We start from the raw sequence: 27,958 nt of genomic DNA, 5'->3' as shown, positions 1-27,958 counted from the left end.
TTTTTGCCGTAAAGCAAGAGGAACGGAGATATTGGCATTTTGCCACAAATAAACAGGATGTAAACAAACCGGTTTTTTTTACTTCCGGGTCAATTCCGGGTCTGAAATGATTACAAAATATAGATTTTTTGTCATTTGTCTGGATTTTTTTTTTGTGTTTAAAAAGTTGTGAAACATCGTATTGTGAACCTAGTATCGCGAATCGAATCGTATCGTGAGTTGAGTTAATCGTGACATGCCTAGCGAAAGCCATAAACGCCACAGCAGCGCTCAGCAGGTGCAATAAATAATTCTGCAACTGGAGCTCACAGTGTGCGAGCGTTCTCTTTTGGTTTTTCGATGAGTCACACACACATACGTCTGGCCAGGAGCTGGCCAGACGTACGGAGAATGCAGGTGAGTGGAGACGCAGATGGAGCGAGGGCTCGTCTGAGGACAACGTAGAGAGATGAGGTTATCGGCTGCTCGGTGCGAGCGAGCATTCTCTTTGGGTTTTTTCAATGAGTCACATACACACAGTGGTGGAAAAAGTACTCAAATTCTTTACTTAAGTAAAAGTACCAATACTGCAATATAAAAATACTCTGTTACTAAGTAAAAGTCCAGAATAAAAAATGTACTTGAGTAAAAGTACAAAAGTATTGGCATCAAAATGTACTTAAAGTATCAAAAGTAAAAGTACTAAATATTTGAAAATAGCCGATCTACAAGCTCACAACGCGTCGCGCTGCGACGCGTTGTGAGCTTGTAGATCTGCTATTTTCAAATAGCCTAGGTATAAAATAGGGCTAAAGTGGTTAATGTATGTTTCATTATATCATAATTTACATCTGAAAAGTAACTAGTAACTAAAGTTTTCAAGTAAATGTAGTGGAGTAAAAGTACAATATTTGCCTCTGAGATGTAGTGGAGTAGAAGTAAAAGTAATGGAAATTGGAAATACTCAAGTAAAGTACAAATACCTCAAAATTGTACTTAAGTACAGTACTTAAGTAAATGTACTTAGTTACTTTCCACCACTGAATACACATACATCTGGCCAGGAGAATGGATGGAGATGACTGGAGACACTGATGGAGGGCTCGTCTGAGGACAACGTAGAGCAGGGGTGGGCAACTTTGATGATGGAGAGGGCCACTATATTTCCACACTCACTTCAGAGGGCCACATTGCATATTGTTGTTGTCGGGCAGACACCTCTTATCTCCATATTTAAACTTTTTTGTCAATGAATGCCGTACTTCGCCATTCTATGTCACACAAAAGTAGTAAAAATAGCCGATCTACAAGCAGCGCAGCGCGATGCGTTTTGAGCTTGTAGATCTGCTATTTTTGCTAATTTTTTATTGGAATCCTGTTTTTCTTTTGCTATTTTTTAATTGGAATCCTGAAAAGTAACATTTGTATTTAATTTCAAATGCATTTAGTTATACTTATGTTAACTTTTTGAACTTAAATACAAACACATTGGACATAAAAAAGACAATAGAATTTTAATACTAGTCATTAACACATTGGGTGCCAGAGGTTTATTAAAATATTATACGTTGAGTGCCTGCATTTCTTCCATCCACTTGCGTTATACGTTTCGTGCTGTAGAAGCCCCGACGCGGAAGTGCATGTAAACAAAGCGTGCGTGCGAGACGGCGGAGGGTCCCGACTAAGGCCTGGAACAATAATATTTCTAACGCGATCCTCCATTGCAGCGTGATCGCCGATCGAAAACGGCTCGTTTTCACCACATTAAAAAGAAATGGAGATATTAAGCTTTTAGTCAAGGAGATAACATTGAAAACGCCGACCGGAAGGATTTTTGACATGGAGCCAGATCCAGCCTCTTCTTCTCAGAAACTCCTTGGGTGATGTCAAAGTTTCGTTTTAGCGCCCCACGTGGCCCACATGTATAAAAATAGAATTGGGTCAAAAACGGTCCGGACCGTTTTCGGCACTTCTCGTTTGGATCCTCAAAAACGGTCCGGACCGTTTTTGGCATTCAATGTGTTAAGCTACTCATATGGACTGTAGTAATTAAAACGGGTCATGTTTGCATGTTTGGAAATGTAACAGCTGAAATCAATAATATATCAGTATTCCCATATTAACCCGACGGGGCGCATTAAATGAAGGTGGGGGCCGCATGTGGCCCCCGGGCCGCCAGTTGCCCATGTATGACGTAGAGAGATGATGAGGTTAGCTGCTCAGTGAGAGCATTCTTCGCTCAAGGCAGAAATGCCGACAACGAGGCCTTGAGGCGCACCACCCTTGTTGAGTGAACCAAGAAAAAAAAACACTGCCTTGGCAATGACATACGTCTACTCTACGCCAGTGGTTCTCACACTTTTTCATGTCGCGGACCCCCATCTCAAAAAATATTTTGTGCCAGGGACCTCTAGAAGCAAAGATTTTAGTTCAAAATGTCCGCTTTAAAAGATTTGCACACATTTTCAAGATTTAATCAAAAATAGCTGATCTAGAAGCTCATAGCACGGCACGAAGTGACGCACTATGAGCTAGTATATCTGTTATTTTTGAATAGCCGAAATATAAAATATGTTTAAAGTGGTTAAAATTATTGTGACGAGCTATATTAACTAATTTTGATGGGGACCCACTTTGAGAACCCACTTTGTGAACCAATGGTCTACACACAACCTGGGAAACATAGGACCCCTGGAAAATAGCGATAATAACCCCCATGTCTTTATGTGATGTGTTTTTAGCTTGAAGATCTGTTCTATTCGGCAAGCGACACTGTATTGCGATGGAGTATAAATTGAGCTTTAGGAAGACGTGTGTGTTGTATATGAATCATTCAACGAGAAGCAAGCACCTCACTTTGAAGGGGAAATACCGGTGGTTTCGCTCATAGCGGCGACTTCAAAGCTTACTGATACCGTTGCTCAGTGTGTGTTGGCTCGCTGTGAAACAAAGGCGTAATCAGAATTCTCATTACCTTCCACTTGTCATTTGCCAGGGTCCGGACAGACCTTTTTGAAATCCACCCACTCTCACTGAGTTGACAGATTGAAGATGGAAAATGGAGTGTGACGAGTTGACAATTCTGTCTGATATCAGGCAAAACTTGTCATAAGCTTAATTTACACTCCGTCGCATAAAGAGTTTTTGCTTGCCAAAGAGAAATCTGATCTCTTCAAGCTAACGACAAACGAATATCCTGCTGTCAGCCGCCCCTTGTCAATCTGGCATTCAGTTAATTGAATGCCATGAAGTGTCTCTTTTGTGAATTGCGAAAGTGTCACTTTGGTGTTGCATCCGAGCACACGGCTGTACAGTATTAGGGGTCTTATTAGTTTTGTGTTGGAAGTTGTTTAACTTGTTTTTCCTAACCTCCCCAAATGATATCGTTACGGGGTTTGACACGGTTTGTCATGTTGACAAATTGAAACCTTTGTCAAATTTGGAGTCGTACATGTACATCATAGATTCGACATCATGACTGATGTAAACGACTGGCCAAATGAAGTCCCGAGATACACATTTGAGTGACACCCATATGCCACACGCTTGGATTTTTTTAAATAAAAAAATTAGAAATTACCTTTAACTCATTCACTGCCAACTTTGACGACTTTTTTTTCCAAAGGCCCAGACTGCCAAGGCCCGACTTCGACAGAACCAGGAGATCACGTGATCCCAAGATTTACTGCTCCATTCACTTCCTGGTTAACGTATTTGGTGAAATCGCCTGTATCTACTGCCTCCTGTGTTTTACTATATATATCTTTGGCGAGACATGTTATTTTCAACGGCCTATCACAAGCGAACGGGGGGTCGCAATGAATTTATTCTGTTTCCACGCCCACGGAAGCTCAGTGAAACCCCCCCCCTCCCCGTGATTAGCAACGATCAGGGGATCGATCATACTGGAGATAAATATTCTGTGACTACTTGAAAAGGTAAGAAAATCGCTGACAGTGGATGATTTATTTATGTATTTATTCTGGCAGCGAATGCGTTAGAAGGATATGGTGCTGCTGGTCTGTGTGCTTTTTGTGGATGAGCGAATCGCTCTCAAAAGTTGAGAATAATGTAACTTTTTGAGAAAAACGCATACTATGTGTCAGCCTGGCATAGCCAGACTAATATCACTGCAATTATTTTTTTTAGCTCTGGCAGATTCGTCCTGGTCTCCAGGCTAATGATGTGTGGGGCCACTTTTATCAGCTGATCTATCGCGATAAATTGTGTATGTCGTCTCGAGAGAGATTGCTGACCCAACCCCTCAGCGAACAGGTCTTCAAATTGCCCCTTTGCTTTTAGCCTAAAGTAACAGGGTTGTGATATGACCTGTACCGCTGTCTGCCAGGTCTTGGAGGATGTTGCACCTTTTCATTTTCAGCGGAAAATAATTGCTCCAGGCAGCACTTTTTCTTCTTAACACTTTGGACAGGGTGAACTCACCCTGCTATCACTGATCCTTCTGTTAAAGAGACTTCTCCTAAATCGTACGGTACCGTACTGTCATGTGAGTGGAAATGTTAGAAATAGTCCAGAAATTGGGTTGGGGCGGGGCGGGGGGGTATTGGCTGCAGCTTTCTGCAGAGCTGACCTCAATCATCCTAAAAGCCTGTATGGATGCTGTGTGCTCAGAACTTTCTCTCTCTCTCTGTCTCTCTCTCTCTCTCTCTCTGTCTCTCTATCTCTCTCTCTCTCTCTCTCTCTCTCTCTCTTCTCTCTCTCTCTGTCTCTCTCTCTCTCTCTCTCTCTCTGTCTCTCTCTCTCTCTCTCTCTCTGTCTCTCTGTCTCTCTGTCTCTCTCTCTCTCTCTCTCTCTCTCTCTCTCTCTCTCTCTCTATCTCTATCTCTCTCTGTCTGTCTTATCTCTACCTCTCTCTAGCTCTATCTCTGAGTCTCAGGCATTGTTAACGGGTCAATTCAGAACCAGAGGTTTTTAATATATATTGTTATTCAATAAGTTGGCTCTCATTGTCTAGACTCTTAAGGCTTCTGGCATGTTCTAACCTGACTTTAAACTTACTTTGTGCTACAAAGTTCCCACTGGAGCATCCGGTTACACACACACACACACACACACACACACACACACACACACACACACACACACACACACACACACACACACACACACACACACACACACACACACAAACAAACCCTAACTTCCTTTGGCATTTCCAAATACAGTTATCCTGCAATAGTTAGCACCTGCTGAACCAGCTTCTCATTGCTTTGCTTGTACGCTGGTTCTGACACTCCTGATAATGTAAACATAACACGCTTGTATCAACGGTGTGAGAGTGAAAGTGTCCCACTTGATTAAACTCAAAGCTACTGAAGCGACACATTAAATAATGGTTTGATCTTTATTATTTACACAATCATGCAGTTTATTGTGCACGGGGTGACTGTGGGAGAATGCGTGTCAAACCGCTCAGTTCATAGAGAATAAACGGTGTCCAGTACAGCATGGTGTAACGCCCGGGATTCGAACCCGGGTCTCCCGGCGTGGAAAGCCAACATTTTAACCACTAAGCCAAAGGGATATCCCTATCGCTCGGGGGAGATATTAGACTTTCAGGCCATCAGGCTGAGGTAGTGAACCACTCTGTTACACTGGCATGTGGAGCAGGGAGGAGGCAAGCAAGCAGAACATTGAGAATTTGAATGTGGCCATGAGTCCAACATTTAATCTACTCCCGCTCCTTCGAAGGCGGGACTCGGCGTGAGTGGAGTGAGCGAGTCTGGCATTTTGAAAATTGGTAATTTGGCTAGTGGTGTCACGTTCTATTCAGCGATTCACAACCTGTGGGCCGTGCCCGTGAGGTTATTGGATATTGCAAGTGGGGCCAAAAAGAACTGACAAAACACTAACATTTTAATGATAATATAACATTAACCCATTAAGACTTGAAGCCGATTCTACAAATGTCTTCAAAAAAATAACTCGAAAAAACGTATGTTTCTATATCAGTGGTGCTCAAACTTTTTCATCTCAAGGACCCCCAACATTATATGTATTTGGCCGCCGACCCCCATCTCAAAATGTTTTGTTCCAGGGACCCCCAGAAGCAAAGATTTGAGTTAAAAATGTTTGCTTTAAAACAATATATATTAAAAGATTTGCACACATTTTCACGATTTAAAAAAAATAGCAGATCTACAAGCTCATAGTGCGGCACTCGGTGCCGCGCTATGAGCTTGTATATCTGCTATTTTTGAATAGCCAAAGTGTAAAATAATGCTTTTTAGCTCAAATAAAAAAATGACACAGATGCGTTCCCGGTCTTAAAGGGTTAATATCATTTTTTTTTAATCCCTCTCTCTCTTTCCGCTCCAGTGTGTCTCTGGTGAACAAGGCGGTGGTGGACTACTTCTTCGTGGAGCTGGGGATGGAGAGACACTTCGAGGCCTTGCGTCACTTCCTGCTGATGGAGGACGGCGAGTTCGCCCAGTCCCTCAGTGACCTGCTCTTCGAGAAGGTGAGGCACATTGTTCGGGGGACGAGGTGTTTCCGCGATCTGTCTCGTTAACCGTCACCATTGCCAGTGTCAAAGGTCCCTGCTTGAATATTCGCAGAATATGTGATGATATTTTAAAACATGTATCAGGGTGTTCAGGGAAAGACGAGGGGAACGTCCGTCCTTGTCTTCTCTTTTTCCTTCCTTCCTTTTTAAACGGGCATGGAATTCTAATTGAAACATTTATATAATGCGCCAAAGTTATTGCTTAACTCATTCAGTGCCACTGGATGTCTAAGACGTCTGTTGATATAAGCCCTGAGTGCCACTGGACGTCTAAGACGTTATGTTTTTTGGGGGGGGGGGAAATGTTCAGAACCCAAGATATGATGATTTGAAGATTTGCTGCTCCATTCACTCTTTGTTTAACTTCTTACTGAAAAAGGCTGTATCCTGGACACTTATTTTTTTACAATGAATTTTGGCTGTGGCACTCAGAGCCAAAATTCCATAAATAAGCTGGGCACTGAATGAGTTAATGAACCCATTTAGGCCTGCTACACCTATATGTTGTTATACCTTTCAAGACGGGAATGCCTCTGTGTGTCATTTGAGTTGAATAGCAAAAATAGCAGATCTGCAACTTTTGACGCTTTTGTGTGATGCTGTAGTATCATCAAGGAGAGCATTAATTTATCAAAAAACGAGATAGGAGGTTTCTGCCCGACAGCAACGATATTTCTTTTATTTGACATTTTTCAGAAAAATTATGTCAGGATTTAGAAGGCGTTTTTAGAATCGGCCTCAGGTCTAAATGGGTTAACCCCTCTGTCTGTCTGGTCTCCCTAGCTGGCCAGCGGTCAGACTCCAGGCGAGCTGTTGACCCCTCTGGTGCTGAACAACATCCTGAGCAAGGCCCTGCAGTACAGCCTGCACGGGCACATCGCCCAGGCCGCCAACTTCACCTTCGCCCTGCGCTTCCTGCCGGAGACCTTCCACCCCCACGCCCCCGACTCCCTCAACTGCCTGGAACTACGCTACAAGGTAAAAAAACACACTCACTTCACAATTCACAGTGAGTGAGTGTGTGAGCTAGGAACACTACGCAATTGAATTAACCGAAAATATACCGAAAGTAACTAATATTTAGAAGCTATAACCGACTTTACTCATTGAGTGCCATTGACGTGTTTCACGTGTTTTACCGCTATGGCGCAACGTGCCAATGACGTGTTTGACGTGTTTTTGAAAAAATAAATAAAAAAATGTTCAGAACCCAATATATCATTATCTGAAGATTTGCAGCTCCATCCACTCCTTGTTTAACTTATTACTGAAAAAGGCTGTATCTCGCTTCCTAAGCCCTTTTTTTTTACTTTGAAAAAAAAAAAGAAATAGCCAGAAATAATTCTGGCACTCAGTGAGTTAATCTTCCTCTTAGGTAGGTTAATCGAATAATATTTTTCCCCTTGTACATCACAGAATCGACACAAAGGAGATCGGGCGAGATGTTAACCACTTAGACCCCATATGATTGACCAACTTGACCGGAGTCCCTCAGGGCTCTATACTTGTACCTTTTCTGTTAGTGTGGGGAAACCTTTGGCAAAAATAAGCTGATCTACATGCTCCCCAATGTGTTGCATCACAACGTGTTGTGAGCTTGTAGATCTGCTATTTTTATAAAAAAAAAATCTTACATATTCATTGTAATCAAGGCAAAAGTTTGCAATAATCGTGATATTGATTCGAAGTCATATCGCCCAGCTCTAGTGTGAGTATGTAAAAAGTTTGAGATGGATTGGTGTGTGTGTGTGTGTGTGCGCTTGCCAGCGTGTGCGCCAGCCCCACCGTGAATGGAACTCGGTGACAGCTTTAATGTGACAAGCTGTCGCGTAGTGACGGACTGCCGTGGGGGTGGAAAATGAGCTTGTCATGCACCTAAAGCGCTTGATACTCTCAAATTGATTGGATTTGGAAGTTTTGGGTGGCATGAACAGTGAGTAATGTCCCCCACCCACACACATTGTCTTCATTTCACTTTGTCTCTCTCTCTCTCTCTCTCTCTCTCTCTCTCTCTCTCTCTCTCTCTCTCTCTCTCTCTCTCTCTCTCTCTCTCTCTCTCTCTCTCTCTCTCTCTCTCTCTCTCTCTCTCTCTCTCTCTCTCTCCACTACCCTGTCCTTCGGCATCACTCCTGTGACCTCTCCTCCCTTGTATCTCCTATAGAAAGTTTAAGTAAAAGTTTGAGAGCCAATGGCAATTGGTTCTAAAACCTTTTCATGTCAAGGACCCCCAAATTGATATTTATTTGCCCACGGACCCCCATCTGAAAACGTTTTGTGCCAGGGACCACCAGAAGAGAATTTTTGCGTAAAAAAAAATAATATATTATTCAAACATTCAAATCATTTTCGAGATTTTTCAACAACGTTAAAAAATTGCAGATGTACAAGCTCGCAGCGCGGCACAAAGTGACACGCTGTGAGCTTGTATATCTGCCAACGTATAACTATAAGTTGTTAAAATGATTGTGATGCTATGTTAACACATTTAGCTGGGGAGCCCTCTGGAACTAAACCCCCCCCCCCCCCCAACGACCCCTTCACTTTGAGAACCACTGTCCTATGCACAACATCCTCTGACTCTCAACTTTCTCTCTTCCCTACCATTTCTGGATCAGGGCCAACTTGAAAACTTTTCAAGTTCTAACCCTTTCCGGCTGACGTGTTACGTGGTCAGACGGGTGGGCCATGTGCATTTTCAGAACATATTTATTTGAAATTATCAATCGTTTGTGTGTCACGTGATGCCTCCCTTCGTCCATAATTATAATCTTTTTTTTACAATCTATGGTGGTATGGAAATAAAATGTATTTTCTTTGTCAATAAAAAATATTTGGCCACATTTGCCCACTTGCAATATGCTCACGGCCCACTGGCCCCGGCCCACTAACTTCCCGCTAAATTGCGGGAAGTTGCGAAAAGTTTATGAAAAAAGTTGATTCTCCCACACACTGTTCTTACTAGGCTACTATGCGCACTGTCTGACTCTCTCTTATCCTCTCCTCACACTTTGTTTTTAATCTCCCTCACTCCGTACATTTTATCCTGCGTCCATCTCAACTCTTATCTCACCACCACTCTGTCTTCTCCTCTTCACGTTTCCTCTCCTCTGCCCGTTCCTTTATAACTGTCTCCTTAATATGCCTGATTTATACTTGGTTTGCGCATCGTGTCGCGCATCGAAAATAGACGATCTACAAGCTCACAACGCTGCGCGAAGTGGCGCGTTGTGAGCTTGTCGATCGGCTATTTCCGATGCGCGACACGATGCGCAACAAAGTTCAAACAAGGCCTTAACCAGCTCGCCCCCCTTTTCCCAATTCTACTCGTCTATCACTTTACTCCCCACTTCCCCCAATTCATTCTCTCTCTCTCTCTCTCTCCCCCTCTCCGTCTCTCCTTTCTGCATCCATTTGCATGACTGAACGCTGGAAGTGATAAATTGAATAGAAAAGGCGAAGAACTTGCTAATAAATGCAGGACGAGACGGTGCGATAACCCAGCTCTCCCGCGGGGGATTTACTGTAAAGAGAGAACATCTCACCTCTAAAGTTTTTCTTTTCTATCTCTTCTAATCTTTTCCCCTTTCTTTCTTTCTCTCTCTCTCCCTGGCTCCTTGTGGTGTGTGTGTGTGTGTGTGTGTGTGTGTGTGTGTGTGTGTGTGTGTGTGTGTGTGTGTGTGTGTGTGTGTGTGTCTCCCAGGTGGACTGGCCGTTGAACATCATCATCACAGACAGCTGCATGAACAAGTACAACCGTCTGTTCTCCTTCCTGCTGCAGCTCAAACACATGGTGTGGAGCCTGCGGGACGTGTGGTTCCACCTCAAGAGGACGGGTGAGGAACCGGGCAAAGGGTGGAAGATTTTCTTAAAGTCATACTTAAAGTCATGGATCAGTGTTTCCCCTAGGTTGAAGTTGTAACTGTGGCGCACGGGATCGTATGAGATCGGGGGTGAATGGGCAGCGAGAATTTTGATTGTAGAAACTAGCTACTGTCTTTCATAGATGTGTAGCAAATGTGAGAATCGATAAAATACATCTATGATAGTCTTGATCCAAGGCTGCATTTTTGTGAACAACAACATCTGCGTTGAAATCGTCTTAGAAAAGCGTAGCAAACATAGCTGTCAAAACAAAACACATTCCAGCGTGCGGCCGGTTCTGTGGAACCTACGCATAGCGAGCCTATGTTGCTGAAACTTTGTGACCCATAGAAAGCTGTTATCCTAGGGGGAGCCGTTTCACAGGAGAGACTGGGGAGAGCATTAGAACACGGCCCAGTTCATACTTCGTCGCACGACGGTGTCGCACACCTACAAGCTCACAACTCGTTGCATATGAAATATATAATTTTCATAAAAATCAAGCTGTGGCGGCCAAAAACAAGGCGTGGCGTGCCGCCACTGTTAAATGCATACAGGAGAAACACAGGATTAAAGTTCTCAGCCGCCGCGACTGATTTCAGTCATTTTGGGTTCCATAGCAGTCAGCATGTCTTCTATGGAAGCATGTTGCGTAGCGAAAATAGCCGATCTACAAGCTCTCAATGCGCATTGAGAGCTTGTAGATGGGCAATTTTCTTTTCTTTCTTTTTTTTAAAATTATATCAGAGCATTTAAAGTGGTCAAACTAGCAATGTTCAGAAGCCATTTCCATAAAACCCTAATGGTCTCGGATGTTTCATATAAAAGCAAAGGTTAAAGCCTCAATCTGTGATTTCTTCACCTGGTTGCCAGTATGTAGAGCAGGAACAATATCACTAAAAAAAATCATAATTTTACATATTGTGTTAATTGTTTAGGAAACAGCGATAGTGGGGGGGGGGGGGGGTTCCTTTCACACTGATTCACAAATCGCACATTAGAACCCAATTTTTCAGTCGTGAGATTTTATATTTGCTTTGATCCATATAATTGACAGAGAGAGCATGTGGGTTAGTTGTTCCGATGCTATTGTACGTTCCTTTGGCTGCGATGAGAGAAGAATGGTCCAGCTCAAAGTCTGAATCGCACATTTTTTAGACCACATGAGATCTTCAGAAAGGGATGTTGTGATGCCTTCATGGTTTATTTATGCTCCTATAGCAGTGGGATCAATGCAGTCCCTAGTATATAGGACAGTGCTCTCTACTGATACGAGGCTGGAAGTTGACCTTGTTATCCAGATAATGTGGCAAAGAAATGCATCGTATCGTTGCTGTCGGGGCAGAAACCTTGTGTCTCCATATTTCAAGTGAATGGCGTCGTGGAATTCCGGATCAACCAGTGATCGATGAGGCAATAGGAGTCAGAGACGATATTTTAGGTGGTGATGGTTATGCTTTAATCCGTTAAAACCGGGAACGCATCTGTGTAACCACTTAAACCATTATTTTATACTTTGGCTATTAAAAAATAGCAGATATACAAGCTCATAGCGCAGCACCGAATGCATATACATATAATTTCCTTGACATGAAAAAGTTGAGCACCTCCGATACAGTTGCATACGTTTTTCGGAAAGCTGTTAGGATTTAGAATATATATACATTCAAACATTTGCACACATTTTGACGATAACATTTTTTCTTCTTCAGATCTACAAGCTCATAGCATTCGGTGCAGCGCTATGAGCTTGTATATCTGCTATCAAGCACAGGGCTCAGACCATAGTTATACTAGCTCCTAGCTGCTACAAGGACAAGCCTAGTGGAGACATCTTGGCTCCTACAAGCTACCAAATATCATGTCATATCATAATGCATCTCAAGTACTATAAGTGATGGTTAAATATAAAGGTAGATACAAACAACCATAAAAACAATATAGTACATATAATGTGTAATTCTTCCTCAATATACCCTGCTTTGTAGTACAAAAGTATTGCGTGAAAGTAGCGAAAATAGCCGATCTACAAGCGCACAATGGGGGACGCGTTGTTGTGAGCTTGTAGATCTGCTACTGTACTTTTGCTGTTAAGAAATGTGGAACGTTGGCGTGGTTGAAGTGTGTCTGTAGGTATTTATAAATATTTAACCAATGAAACATATTAGAGCAGTGGTGTAAAGTAACTAAGTACATTTACTCAAGCACTGTCCTTAAGTACAATTTTGAGGTATTTGTACTTTACTTGAGTATTTCTAATTTCCAATACTTTCGCTTCTACTCCACTACATCTCAGAGGCAAATATTGTACTTTTACTCCACTACAATGATTTGAAAACTTTACATACACTTTACAAAACATACATTTACCACTTCAGCCCTATATACATTTCGGCCATTTGAAAATAGCTGATCTACAAGCTCACGATGCGACACATTGAGAGCTTTTAGATCTGCTATTTTCAAAAGATTTTTATACTGGGACATTGGGGCATTCTGTATAATGAGTACTTTTACTTTTGGTACTTTAAGTACATTTTGATGCCAATACTTTTGTACTTTTACTCAAGTAAATTTTGAATTCCAGACTTTTACTTGTAACAGAGTATTTCTACACTGCAGTATTGATACTATAAAGGGATCACTTTATTTGTATAGCATATTTCATACAAAACATGCAGCTCAAACCTTTTTTCATTCATTCATTTCAAATTGTTTTCATTAAAGAAATAAGATAAACAGTAAACAGATTAAAAGGAAGCAAACAACAAAATCAAATTGATTATGATGCATAATACATTTACAATTTACAATTTGTAATTCTCCTGTACAGTTTTGAAAATACAAACCAAAAGCAAACACTCAAACTACCACATGTTTCAAACACAGCCATCATGTACTAGCTGTACCAACACACCAGCTAACTGATACATGGTGAACATGATGGTTTCAGCACAGAACTCTTTCACAGATCCAGTAGGCTTCTGAAGAACAAAGTATGTCATGCCATTCTCCTTGAGGAGTAGACCCAGCTAAAAACTCAACACAGTCTTCTATTGCATTAGGGAATTTAGGGAGTTCAGAATCAGGCTCACCATCGAACCAGTACCTGGAGAAGTAGGAACATTTCATTCATTACAATACCTTTACAGGGATGGTTTTTCACTCTAACTATTTCGTTTTTTAAATCATGACCACAAATTATATTTAGATATTGGATGCAAAATAACTGGATAGTGAAATATAGCAAAGTAGGTTTGTATTTTATAATAACATGTAATACTATTTAGAATAATGTAGGTAAAATGAAGATGACAAGTCTTACGTTGGTGTGGTAAGTGGTGTCCCATCTACCCACTTAAATCTTCCTTCTTCGTCTCTGTCGGTCAAACCCAGCCACACTGTCGTATTTGCACGTTCAACAAAGTCCTGGACAGAAAAGTTGATGGTTACTGATATACAAACAGTGGGCACGCACGCACGCACGCACACACACACACACACACACACACACACACACACACACACAGACACAGAGACACACACACACACACACACACACACACACACACACACACACCATACTGTACCTGCTTTTCTTTGCTCTTTATGACGATCAGGTCTGATTGGTTGTCTCTACACCACTGTCTGCTCTCCTCCCAGTTTTTCTTCTCAGTAGAGATGTAATAACACAGTGACAGTCCATCACGAAATGTAAATCCATACGATTCTATCAAAAAAACGCATATTAGCCACTGTTTTTTTTCTAATTTTTTTTGCTCAAATTAATGAGAAATCATCAATAAAATTATTTAACAATAAAGAAAAACAGAGACGTCTCACTCACCACAGAGACGCTTCATGTAATCTTGCTGACCACAGAGCAGCTTCTTCACATCATTGTGCTCCTTGGTCAGTTTGTCGTACCTCATCAGTAGTTGTTCTCTCTCCACCATGTTGGACTGATCTGGATGGAAAAAATATTTACAAAATTGGAGATCCACTATTTATAACCACCTACATTTTTTGAATGGATAATATTGTCCAACTGCCAATGCTGTTACACCTTCTGTTGCTGCTACTAAAACTATTACTACTGCAACTAATAATATTTTTTAAGAGGTATCCTATATGCTAGTGTGTTGGAAGAAACACATGTAACGATATATCACCATGAATATATAAAACATTGAGTGGTAGAAGAAGTACTCAGATTTGGCGCTTAGGGTGCAGTCATACCAAACTTTGATTCTGCCTAGGCGGCCGGATTCTGCCAATGCTTTTCAATGGGAACGGAATCCGCCCCCCCTAGGCAGAATTAAAGTTCGGTGTGACCGCACCCTTAAGTTAAAGTAGCAATACCACGTTGCAGACATACTGTGTCACCAATAAATGTCCTGTATTCAAAATGTTACTTGAGTAAAACTACAAAAGTATTGCATTAATTTTTATTTTACTTTTTCAACATTTGTCGTCATCTTTCAAAAATAGCCGATCTACAAGCTCACAAAGGATCACATCGCAACACATTGTGAGCTTGTACATCGGCTATTTTCAAATAGACAAAGAATAAAATAAGTCTTAATTGGTTAATGGATATTTTGTAATAATCTAAATCCACAAAGTAACTTGTAACTAAAGTTTTCACATTTTTGTTAAAAAGTTAAATATTGGCTCTGAGATGTAGTGGAGTAGAAGTATCAAGTATTGAAAAATGGATACACTCAAGTAAAGTACCTAAAAAAGTAAGGTACTTTAGTACATGTACTTAGTTACTTGCCACCACTGAAAACATTGTAATAAAATACATTGTTATGAAACTTGACCTACAGAGAGAGACTGGTACAGCAATGTTGAGGAGAACTAGAACAGCACAAAGCAATCCAACACCGACTCCAACCCACTTGTACCGTCTTATCTTGTCTGGAGGACACACACACACACACACACACACACACACACACACACACACACACACACACACACACACACACACACACACACACACACACACACACAAATTGAGACCAGTTAAGATATTTGAAACTGGTTCAAAAGGTTAAACAGTATTGTTTGTGATTTTTAGTTCAGCAACATTTCTTACCAGACTGCAGTATCTTATGCGGATCTTTCTCCTGAGCTGTGTTCTCAAAAGTTTCATAGATTACATTGTCTTGGAGCTCAATATGATCAAAACGTCCATCTACAGCCATTTCTACCTTTATGACTTGAATTCTTCTTGCAGGTATTTGATATGTTCCACCTCTTCACAACACACTGAAGACTTATCTTCACTGTCCTAAACGTATAGACCGCACTGTTATATTTATATCACATATGACAGCTCACACTCTGTGTACCAATGAACACAAACCACCACACACACACACACACACACACACACACACACACACACACACACACACACACACACACACACACACACACACACACACACACACACACACACATACACACACACACACACACACACACACACACACACACACATAAACATCACTTCTCCTTCTCCTTATCTGATTAAATTCATCTAATTTCTCATAAATATCAACCACACTGCATAGGCTGTACTGAACGGAAGCTAGAATAGACCACAGTTTTCCTGTAGCGTCATCATTCTCTAATTTTACAAAAACAGAACCCTACACATAGTGAGGAAGTGTCCGTCAGTATTGTTGCATTTATCACAAAATGATAATGAATTAATGTGTATGAAAGCTGGGGCATTTAGAGCTATTTGATGGTCTGAATGTCCAAGAATTTATTTTGCCACTAAAGTTTATAGACAGAAGCCTTGAGAGAACACATTCAGGAACACATACATGCAAAATAACACCTTTCAGGCTCTCAGTGGTTATAAACCTTTTCAGGCCGCGACCCCCCAAAATAATCCTATTTTAACTGGGGACCCCCCACCCTGACAAGCTCCTTTTGTAGGAGTGTAGGAGTTGAGGCATTACATACTTATTCGGCTCCACAGATAGATGCGTTGCGAGGTGCTGTGAGCTTGTAGATCAGCTACAGTATTTTCACAATATTTGTCTCTTTCTTATATATTATTTATTAGACAATTTGGCCAATTTTTAACAGTTTTTATAGTATAGTTTGTTGATTACGTTTGACGTAGTAATAGTCTTATTTTTATGTATTATTCTATTTTAGAGGTATTAAAAAAAGGTCTTAAAAGTCCTTAAATGGTCACTTTAGAAACGTGCAGATACCCTGATTGGAACACACAGGTTACTTTTTTCTCTTATTCCCTGAAAAGTAATGTTTTTTGGACATGATTTGGTTTCTGCCCGACAGCGACGATATTGTCGTACTAGTTTGACCGTCTAGTCTGGGATCAAATATTATGAAAATAATCTGTATTTTACATAGTTTCGTCCAAAAAACATATATATTTAGTTGGTCCCTCAGGGGTCTATACTAGTCTAGTATGAAGAAGGGGGTTTCATGCACCCAACAGAAATATACTTGTACTGTGTGTACAAAATGATGAGCTATGTTTAAAAGTTGTCAAAATGTACAGACACTATTATAATGCCAACTTTTTTTGTGTTCATAAAGAACTCCTCCGGGAAACTTTGTGGGAGCCAATCAAAGTTGAGAATGACTTCCAACCCAACTTTTTTTCGGTCCGTCGTTCAGCAGCGGGCAAAGGGCTCAAACTGGGTGGGCAGCTGCCCGCGTTGCCACACATGGACACGCTTTCTGCTCTTTGAAACTTTGTGGGAGCCAATCAAAGTTGAAAAAACCTGGTGTGAAAAACTGGAGAAAAAAGTTTGTTGGACATTCAACTAGGGGTTTGGGGGGTGCTGAATCCATTCCAACCATTCGTTTTTTGTTTGTTATAATGACTACCTGACCAGAGAGATTATACTTTTCAGCAGGGGTTTTCAACTGATTGTGAACCAGGGACCACCACCCTGATTAAGAATCAACCTGGGGACCACTGTTGTGTTGGGTGAGATTCGAGCTAAGAGTAGTGCTTTGCTAACACTTGCTACTGTATGCATGCATCCCATGATACATCCCACTGTTTCTCAACCAGTGGTCCATGAACTACACAGACACATGCAATTATATGGCCACATTTCCTAATAATGATGACTTCATCAGGCAATCCGGTACACTTCCCCTTCTTGAGATTCTAAATCCCTTTTCTGTGGAATTTCTTGACCTCCGACTTCCCAGAAACTGACAACATTGTCATCATAGGTCACCAGGTCGATAATATGCACTGTTCCATGGAACAAGAAGAAAAAAACATATTGCAAAATGATCAGGGACCACATGCAATACCTTCAGGGACCACAAGTGGTCCACGGACCACCTGTTGAAAACCCCTGCTTTTCAGGGGTGAAGATTATAGTGGCCATAATTTTCACTTGTTATTTTTTGTTGAGTGGTACATTTAGATTCAAATGGAAATGAGTATAATTTGTCATTAACTTTGAAAGGTGATCTAAGAGTCTATATCCATGTTTGTGATAAACATCAGAACAACAGAAATGCATCTATTACCATGGTGCAGCCATCCCCTTACCAAGTGCATACTGATTATCCGTTTCTTGTTCCCCACACCAATGATGAAGTAGGTACCGGTGGGTGTCCTTGCATAGCTGATGGTATGGAATGGATTCAGCACCCCCACAAACCCCCTACCCCAATATACAAGCTCATATTGGCCAATTTATAGTTTTCCAGTTTTTCACACCAGGTCTTCTCAACTTCTCAAGTTTCCCAGAGGAGTTCGGTTGGAAGTAATTGAGAGGTGTTAGAAGACACCTTTATGAACACATTAGTGAAGAAAGCTAATTGGTGAGCAGTTATTTTGCAGATGGCATTATAAAAACGTGACTATATTGTAATGGCAGCACTAATTTGGCACACTAGCATGCCACAGGTACATGTGATCACTTTAAGAATAGTTTCATTGTGATCCCTGACCCTCAAAACATAGTTCTAGACACCTTATGTGTTCAGTTAGATGCAATATTGGCTGATTTATAGTGAAAATAGATGTTTAGATAATGGCAGCACTAACTTGCATAATACAGTAAATGGGGTAGATATGACATTTTGACAACTTCTTAATATAGCTCATCATTTTGTACTCATTTTTTCCAATCTAGAAACACTGATTAGAAGTATATTTCTGCGGGGTGCGTGATACCCACTCCTTCCCACTCTACTATACTTGGTTCTGACTCCTGATCTGTGAAGTGTAAAAAAAGTGTTTTTTTTACATTCACATAAAAACTAGACTTTTAATCAATATTTTCTAAGCAAAATGTAGGAGTCCGATAAAGGGGGTAATGGATTCAGACAGCAGGGACCTTTCCCTGATGTCTGAATCCAAGTACAGAACCCAAAAAAAGTTCAAGAACCAGTGCTGTCTATATCAGTGGTTCTCAATCTTTTCAGGCCATGACCCGCAAAAAATAACTACATTTGAACTGGGGCCCCCCCAACATAATCATATTTGAACTGGGGACCCCCCAACATAATCATATTTGAACTGGGGACCCCCCAAAATAATCATATTTGACTGGGGACCCCCCCACCCAGACATGCACTTGGAATTGTACGAGTTGAGGCATTACATTTAGTCTGACACGGTTCCACAGATAAATATTGTGAAAATAGCTGAGCTTGTAGATCTGCATTTTTTTTTGCCAAAATTATGTGGGGACCCCCCTGGGGTCCCGACCCACAGGTTGAGAACCACTGCTCTATATGCCCATGTTCTTGCCCCCCCCCACAGCCCTGGTGAAAGGCGCGGGCCGCTCGGTGCAGTTCCGCCAGCTGCAGCTCTACAGACACGAGATGCAGCACTTCGTCAAGGTGATCCAGGGCTACATCGCCAACCAGATCCTGCAGGTGTCCTGGAGCGAGTTCACCGCCAAGCTGGCCTCCGCCAGCGACCTGGACGCCATCCACCGCCTGCACGCAGACTACCTCAACAGGGCCATCTTCAGGTGAGCGGGTGGAAGTGCATGCATCCCATGCATTTTGATCTGTTGATGATCAGAATTTACAATTTGAGTCTGGGAAGCGATCTTTTTTATTTTTGAAAACCATAGACCATTGAACCACTTTTCCACTGGGACCACTTGACACTTAAGTTTATCAGTCAAATTCTTTTCATAAAATAAATTTAAAAAGCAATTCCTAAATAACAAAAATAGTAGATCTTCAAGCTCAAAATGCGTTGCACTGCTGCACATTTTGAGCTTGTAGATCGGCTGTTTTTGCTATTCGTAGTATGACTAAGGGCTTAAGTGTTGAATCTGCAGAGGAGGAGTTAAAAGTTCATATATTCACATATTTACATACTACTCCATATCGTCTCTGTCGGGTGGAATACTTTTCAGGATTCAAATTCAAGAGTAGCAGAAGTAGCAGATCTACAAGCTCAAAACGCGTCGCTTGTTGCTGCATTTCGAGCTTGTAGATCAGCTGCTTTTGATGCTTTTGTGTGACACTGTAGTATGATCAAGTAGAGCATTCATTTACGAAAAAACACACACAAAGTTAAAATATGGATATAAGAGGTTTCTGCCCGACAGCAACGATATTCAGCATTTAAAATGAACAGTTCACCCACTGAAGGCCTAAAAGCAGCACCCTTTTCTCCCGGCCTCTCTCCCCAGGGGTCTGCTGACGGAGAAGGCTGCTCCCGTCATGAACATCATCCACAGCATCTTCAGCCTCATCCTCAAGTTCCGCGCCCAGCTGATCGCACTGCCCTGGGACCGCCAGCAGGGGGAGGCGGTGCACCCCAGCTTCATCGCCATGCAGCAGTCCTACAACACCTTCAAGTACTACTCTCACTTCCTCTTCAAAGGTGAGGAGGACACTTGGACTGCTGTGTCTGTGTCACTGCTTATTTCAATTCAATTCAATTCAATTCAATTCAATTCAATTCAATTCAATTCAATTCAATTCAATTCAATTCAATTCAATTCAATTCATTGCAAAAGCAAGCGTCAATACCTAATAAAAACAATTTAAGAAAAAAATTAGGAAAGTCTGTACTAAAGTGTGTTTTGAAACAACATTTTTAACTCAAATCTTTGCTTCTGGGGGGTCCCTGGAACAACATATTTTCATGGGGGTCGGCGGCCAAATACATATAATTTTGGCGGTCATTGAAATGAAAAAGCTTGAGAACCACTGATATTATAGCAACATACGTTGTTCAGTTTGCTGCACAAATTTTCACGATATTATATATATTTTTTGCAGATCTACAAGCTCATAGTGCGGCACTCGGTGCCGCGCTATGAGCTTGTATATCTGCTATATTTTAATAGCCAAAGAAATCTTAAAATGACACAGAAGCGTTCCCGTATTGAATGGGTTAAACAGAGCTACTGTACGTCACATTGCAACTTTATATATATACATGTTGGCAAGGGTATAAAGCTTTTTGAAACAAATAGCAGCAATCTTTCAAGGTTTTGCCGTCACTTTTGGGCGTCACTATTTCACTGGAATTCATACTAGATTTTTTTTAATGTATTATTCTTTCCGTTCACCAAAATTATTATTATTTTTTTTTATGTGCAGACTGCAGTAATACTATAGTAGATTAGAGGGATATGTAAGTGAACTGAGCACTGGAGAGAGCTTTGATTTACGCTTTCGTAATTTGCATAACTAATTTGGGGAGAAAAAGTGGTTAAAAAGCAAGCCAATTTTCTTTTAACAGTAGTGGCCAAAATAAAAATAAAAATAAACTAGCACATCAAACAGGATAAGTTCTCTCATGTGGAAAGCTATCGGGAAAACTTCTCTGGTTACTGATAAGAGCAGTTACAGCCCCTGCTTGTCGTAGTCATAAAACTTATCGTTGCTGTCTGGCAGAAACCTCATATCTCCATATTCTAACTTTTTATGTTTTTTCGTAAATGAATGCCCTTCTTGATCATACTACAGCGTCACACAAAAGCATCAGAAATAGCAGATCTACATGCTCGAAACGCGGCGCGAAACGACTTGTCGATCTGCTACTTTTGCCCTTTTTTTTCCCCCTCATATATCCAAAATAAGTTTTGGACATATGAGGTTTCCACCCGACAGAGACGATATATATATATAGCATGCTCACAAAGGCTTGTTGCAGTTGGTCTACAGGCAGTAAATATCAGTCATTCTTTTTTTCCCCATGCTTAGTAGTTACTTGTACACTTTCCAAACGAAGCAGATGACTAAATTATCGTCTTGTTTTTTCCAGTGGTAACCAAGCTGGTGAACAGAGGCTACCAGCCTCACTTAGAGGACTTCCTGCTCCGCATCAACTTCAACAACTACTACAAAGACTCCTGAGTTAATAGTACGTGACAGAAAGCAACAATGTTGGACATTAAGCTTGTGAAATAAAGTCACGCTTTCTACATTCATTTATTTCAATGTACAAAGTATGTTTTGTACAAGCACTGTTTATATATGTGGCCTAGATTATTTTGAAGAATATATCCCTTTCAGAAGGATCCAGGAGTCATCAAGCATTTGAAACATACAAAGCTACTGAAAAGCTCCACTGTGTAAAGCTCCACTTTTTAATAACGATAATGCACATTATGCCCCCATGCAAATAAAAAGCATTTGCAGAAATATTTGGATTTATAGACTTGTTTAACAGCACTATCGTCCGTGTTGTGTAAATTAATGTTTTTGTTTATTTATTTTGGATTAAAAATTGGTTATTTTGAGCTGTTGCATGATCAATGCAGCGTTTTAGTTGTATGGGAAATAATGTGCTATATAGTTATTAAAAAGTGACATATTGACCATAGCTTTAGGTGTGAGCTCAGTGGTTGGTTGTAGGCATAATAGGCAACCTGGACGGATGGACAGTAGGGGGCGATGATTAGAAAATGAAATGAATAGCACAAACTCTCCGTCGTGTTGCCAACACTGGGCTGATGCCCGTATGTAAATGTAATCAACCCTCTGCTCTGGTGAGCCCCTCGCCGTGCCCTAGCCTGTGAGCTGTGTGTAAAATAATATTTCATTGTAAGTAAATAAATATGCAAGAGTGCTTTAACCATTCTGTGGTACAGTTTTTTGTTTTGTTGAAAAAGAAAACGGACAGGAATATTGCATTCATATGCATGACAGCATGTACCATTTCCTTACTGTGCCTTTCACCCCAGATTAGGGATGCTAGGGTTTAAGTGGTAAAGTTTTCAACCTATCTTCATATAATTGGTCCTCACCAATGCTCATTATAATATGGTACCATTTTGCCTACTTGGTCTGTGTCTCAGAGGAGGGCTGTGGACGGTTCAGAAACCTGCCTACCAGTGACCTCATCGATGGGGAATCCAAGCTAATAGAAACGGCAGGCTTTCTATTCCTGGAAAGTTAGCATTGTTACCGCGTACAAAAAAAAAATATATATTGTTTGAAAAAAATCCTGCCTAATGATTATGTCACTGGTAGGTGGGTTTCTCAACTGTCCACAGCCCTCCTATGAGACACAGACAGAGTAGATACTTTTTTTTTACCATTTAACATGAGCATTAGTGAGTGACCAATTATATGAAGATGGGTTGAAAATGTGTTTAGTCCTCCTTTAAAAAAAATGAAAGCATCTGAGAAGACCTTGAATTACAGTTGAGGATAACAGGCTGTACTGTGACTTGTTTCAAGGTGGATTTGTACGTGATGTCAGTAATGGGGCCCTGTCCATGGAACGTGTTTTTTTTGAGCGACCGAGCCCTTTGAAACTCATGTCCAGAGCGCTGCTACACATGCACTGAGGGAGACATTTTGATGGGTGTCTCATGTCCTCATGAAGCGTTTTTGTAGCTGCCAGCACCTCTCTGAAAGGCATTTGTGTGGTAGAGACTCACAGTGGACGAGCGACCACAGTGCAGAGTCCTGCGTTTTTTTGGCAGAGTGCTCTAGAAAAGATCACCTCAAGCTGAAATTAGTTAAAAGGTTTTTTTGTGGAGAAGAGCTCCTCTCATCAATGTCACTTTCCTACACAGAGGGTTTAGTTGGGGTCCCCACGCAACCCCATGAATATATATTTCTAACTTTATTTTTGTAGTGGTGTCTAGTGAAGGCATTTTGATGTTCCCAACTTGAAAATGAAATATACAAGGATCCTTTTGGCGGCCATCCTGCATTTCTAACAAAAAATTGAAAATCAACGTAACTTTTGAACTAGACATCATACAGAGACGGACGCATTTTTCTGTGTAATTACGGCATGGGGAAATGATTGAGAGGGTTATTGTCATGAGTTCCGTTTGTTATATTAAAACTAGAAAAATATGAAAAAGCATGTATCATTTACACTCAAAATCTTGCAAAAACACATTCTTTTCAAGTTTTGATATACCAAAACTCTCAATCATTTACTCATGCCAACGTTGCACATAAAAACTGGGTCATTTGTCTCTGATGATGTCTTATCTAGTTTAAAAGTTATGTTGATTTTCAATTTTCCTTAGAAATGCAGGATGGGCGCAAAGATGGCCGCCAAACGGACCCTTGGGACAATAATATTTCAAGTTGGGAACATCAAAATGCCTTTTACTAGACACCATTACAAAAATAAAGTTAGAGAAATATATTCATGCATGGGGACCCCAACTAAACCCTCTGCGTAGGAAAGTGACAGTGATGAGAGGAGCTTGTCTCCCCCCAAAAAAAACGAATTTCTGCTTGAGGTGATCTTTTTTCCGCAGTGCTCTGCCAAAGAAATGCTGGACGTGGAGAGTGCTTGGCTGCTGGGTAGAGGAGCGCTCCACAGTGAGTCTTTACCACACAAATGCCTTTCAGAAAGGTGCTGGCAGCTACAGAAACACTTTATGAGGACACTAGCCCCTAGTAAAGGTGTGCCAACTGTTTTCTTCTGTAGCTGCTCAGAAAAGCCAATATGAGAGGAAAGAAAAAGGCATGGCTGGAGTTTTGTTTAGTTTTTTTTAATAAAAAAATAAGAAGAAACATGTTTGTTATTTTGTTGTGAAACTTTTCTAAATAGCTAGTTCAGTGTCATTAAAGGACGACCTCACCCGTTTTCAACCTATCTTCATATAATTGGTCCTCACTAATGCCCATGATAAAATGGTCCCATGTTTTTCTACTCTGTGTCTCATAGGACTGCTGTGGACACTTCGGAAACCCGTCTACCAGGACATCATCGTAGGCAGGGGTTTTTTTTTATTTATTTTTTTTAAACAAGATTTTTTTAAATTATATTTCGATTTTTATTATCGTGAGAACAATGGCTTCCATTATAGCATGGTAACTTTCCAGGAATAGAAAGCCTGCAGTTTCTATCAGCTTGGATTCCCTATCGATGATGTCACTGGTAGGCGGGTTTCTGAACTGTCCACAGCCCTTCTCTGGTACCATATAATGAGCATTGGTGAGGACCAGTTATATGAAGATGGGTTGAAATTGGGAAGTCGTCCTTTAAGAATCTAAGTATCTGTCTTTTACACAAGTCTGGATAACCCTCTAAAATATACTGCACTAAAATGCAAGAAAATGTTTTCAGAGATTTAATTTTGTCACATGCAACCAAATCACTTGGCAACCAAAGAGTGTGTCATCCATTAATGGTAGGCCTAATAGAGTAAAAAGTGTGAAATAATTGTGATATTGATTTGAAGTCATACCACCCAGCCCTATTGTTTAGAATTATTATTATTTCCAATGGGAAAATGGAGTGAAAGCCCATTGGAATTCAGTGTGGGAACAAACATGGATTTGAACGGGTCAGCGACTTGCCCCCTCGACTTTGTTCACGTTTCGCTGTGATTAGAATTCATAAGGCTGAGTGACGAGAAAATTGTTTTTTTTTGTTTCCAATGACAACATGATCTCCCATTGTGTTCTGTGTACATGAGGTGGTTATTGGAATAAAATTCTGGCTTTTTTCCCCTCAGTATTCATTACAGTTCAGAGCCCCAGTGCCCACATTCCAGTCTACTGCACCGAGAGAACCATTAATCATGCACTGCATCACTCCTGGCATACTGATTATCATGAAAAGCACAGACCTCAATGCCACTTTCAAGGTGGAAACCTTGTATGTCCAAAACCATTCCTTTTCCAACCCGTTAGGACCTGAGGCCGATTCTATAAATAGGCCTACCTTCTCAAATCAGTTCTCAAACTTTTTCGTAATGCAACATTATTCAACATTTTTCAAACACATTTCAAGATATTTCACAAATTTTACAAAAATAGCAGATGTACAAGCTCACAGCGCGGCACGAAGTGTGCGCTGCTACTTTTGTGTGACACGCTTGTATGATGAAATAGGGCGTTAATTTACACAACAAAAAAAACAAAACAATTTGAAACCTGGACTTGCAAGGTTTTCCGCCCGACAGCAACGCAATTTAACATCATATCGTTGCTGTCAGGCAGAAACCTCTTATCTCATACCTGCCAACTCTCCTGTTTTCACCAGTTATTTGACAATTTCTCCTGGACAACTCCTGTTCTTCCATTTCTCCTATTTTGGGGGATTCCACCCTTTTTGAGTGACCCCTCACTGATATGCAGCCACGGCCATCTCGGGGGAAACAAGTTAACAACACCACACTGACTACAAAACTGAAAAACGTTAATAAAAACAATATGCAAGTATAATCAATCAATTCTTCATCTGTGGTCTCTTCATGTTGTAGTTTAGTAATGAATGGCTCAAGCTGCTCTCAGAGACCCTTTTTGCCAGGTGAGTACAGGTGATAGGATAGGATAAGGATTTCACCAAGTGGAATTGGATTTCTACATAATGATTTCTACATCATGTACATTTTAACATCATTAGAGAATGTGCTTGAACTGGTAAATACATTTAGAGTTGGATTTTGGTCCTCAGGAAATTCATTTTGTAGCGTCAGGAAGTCGCCACAATTTCCTACACTGAGAGCTAGCTTCTTTGGCGCAGGGGGTTGTTGGTTGGACTGGAGGGCCGTGTGTCATGAGTTCGACACCGATTCGGAGTGTTGCACTTCTCGGCCGTTACAAGAAATTACTATAACGCCCCAAATATTCCATGCTGTTGCTTATATATATAATCGAAAAAAAGTCATTTATTTTCATAGTCAATATGTCTTTCACCCAAAATATGCCATATTATGTTGTCAAAAAGGTCCTATTTATCTCCACCGAGCACGCAGTAGGTACACCTGTATCTCTGTCCTTTAGAGAAGTGTTCACAGTCCTGGGAGGCACAGCCAGCCATTGACCTCCATGGTCACTGTTTTCTTTAAATGGTAAATGGTGCCTTTATAGCGCTGCCTTCTTCAAAAGCGCCAGGGATCAAACTGGAAACGTTTCGTTTTCCCAAGCGGCCGATCTACCTCCCGTGGAAACCTCATATGTCCAAAACCGTTACTTTTCAAGATTCAAATACAAAAACAGCAAAAGTAGCAGATCTACAGCGTGAAGCGACATGATACTGACATGATGATACTAACCATGATGATACTGACCATACCTGCCAACCTCAGACCGTCCGATAACAGATTTTTTCCCAGGGGGGGTTCTTGACCACGCTGGGGGTCCCCCCCCCCAGGAAATTTTTAACAGAGTAGATGTAATTTCCTAGCCTGGTAAAGCCCCTCCCTCCGGAAAATCTCATTTCCATTTGATTTCAGGAAGGAGTCTGGCCTGAAGGCTTGTCTGGGCGTTTCTAGCCCGTTCACCAAATGGACGAGCCTATCAGCGTCGTCGCTCATCGTTCTGTGATTGACAGCGACAGTTGGCCAATCAGGTGGCGAGTTCGAGTGAGCCCGAATGGGACCGAGTGCAGCCGACAAAAATGGAACGAGCCGCCATTGTTTCTGTGGGCAGTTAAACTTTTTACTTTCGGTTTTCCTGAAATAAATTACAAATGAGATTTCCGGAGGGAGGGTTTACCAGGCTAGTAATTTCCAGTATTCTGCTGGATTTTGGGAGTTTGACACTTTTATCAGGCTTTATTATTGGATCCATTAAAAAGTTAAAAGTAGCAATAAAAGTGCCATATTTAATAATACCATTTTGCTGGGGACCCCCTGGAACCCCCCAAGGACCCCTGGGGGGCCCCGGAACCCATTTTGCTTAATGCTTTTTGAAAGCCCTGAAAAACAATATAAATATAAAATGTCTGTCGGGCGGAAACCTCATTATGGTCAAAACTGTTACTTTTCAGCATAAACATTCTAAAATAGCAAAAACAGCAGATTCAGCAGAACTAGCAAAACAAAATCATTTTCAGTAATCCCATCAGCGTCTTTTAGCGACGAGGTCTACCTCTTCTTGGACGTTGCATGGACGTCATACAGACTTTTTTGATGGTGTTTTTGCAACGCAGCTGACTTTAATCAAAAACAGCTGATTCAGCAGAAATAGTGCAAAAAAACAAGACTCTCCCCACCAAAATCGGCAAGACACACCATCTCCGGTGTAGTTCCCGTATCTGCATAGTCTCGCGTCTCGCGTAGCTATCTGCGTGAAGTGGGCGGACGCCTTTTTAGGAGACCGGAAGCAGGTTGGCGTCCGCCCACTTCACGCAGAAAGCTACGCGAGACGCGAGACTATGCA

The 27,958-nt window shown here is 41.1% G+C and overlaps 2 protein-coding genes across 2 annotated transcripts in view; one reads left to right on the top strand and one right to left on the bottom strand.

Moving 5' to 3' along the window:
• tubgcp6 (tubulin gamma complex component 6) overlaps positions 1-22,521 on the top strand; it is a 57,597-nt gene extending 35,076 nt beyond the window's left edge. The window contains exons 22-27 of the mRNA XM_080437127.1: positions 6,319-6,460; positions 7,289-7,483; positions 10,206-10,338; positions 19,158-19,371; positions 20,047-20,240; positions 21,633-22,521. Coding sequence (XP_080293253.1) covers positions 6,319-6,460; positions 7,289-7,483; positions 10,206-10,338; positions 19,158-19,371; positions 20,047-20,240; positions 21,633-21,724 — 970 coding nt within the window. The 3' untranslated portion in view covers positions 21,725-22,521. The remainder of the gene's footprint in view (positions 1-6,318; positions 6,461-7,288; positions 7,484-10,205; positions 10,339-19,157; positions 19,372-20,046; positions 20,241-21,632) is intronic.
• LOC308091534 (CD209 antigen-like protein C) lies at positions 12,805-15,687 on the bottom strand. The gene is made up of 6 exons (XM_080437197.1): positions 15,471-15,687; positions 15,197-15,289; positions 14,214-14,333; positions 13,957-14,096; positions 13,692-13,795; positions 12,805-13,475 (listed from the first exon to the last, which is right to left on the bottom strand). The coding sequence occupies exons 1-6, from the start codon at positions 15,577-15,579 to the stop codon at positions 13,316-13,318; spliced, it is 726 nt and encodes a 241-aa protein (XP_080293323.1). The 5' UTR covers positions 15,580-15,687; the 3' UTR covers positions 12,805-13,315.
• Positions 22,522-27,958: the final 5,437 nt, after the last annotated feature.

This window comes from Gymnoscopelus braueri (genome assembly GCF_963280865.1).
Source record: "Gymnoscopelus braueri genome assembly, chromosome: 9".
Taxonomy (NCBI): Eukaryota; Metazoa; Chordata; class Actinopteri; order Myctophiformes; family Myctophidae; genus Gymnoscopelus; species Gymnoscopelus braueri.
The sequence above is the reverse complement of the archived record's forward strand: the minus strand, read 5'-3'. Positions and strand labels throughout refer to the sequence as shown.

Coding starts and splice junctions, on each gene's coding strand:
- LOC308091534 (XM_080437197.1), bottom strand. CDS start 15,579: ATGGCTGTAGATGGACGTTTTGATCATATTGAGCTCCAAGACAATGTA. Junction 15,290..15,470: donor GCATAAGATACTGCAGTCTG/GTAAGAAATGTT, acceptor TGTGTCCTCCAG/ACAAGATAAGACGGTACAAG. Junction 14,097..14,213: donor TTACATGAAGCGTCTCTGTG/GTGAGTGAGACG, acceptor TTTTTTTGATAG/AATCGTATGGATTTACATTT.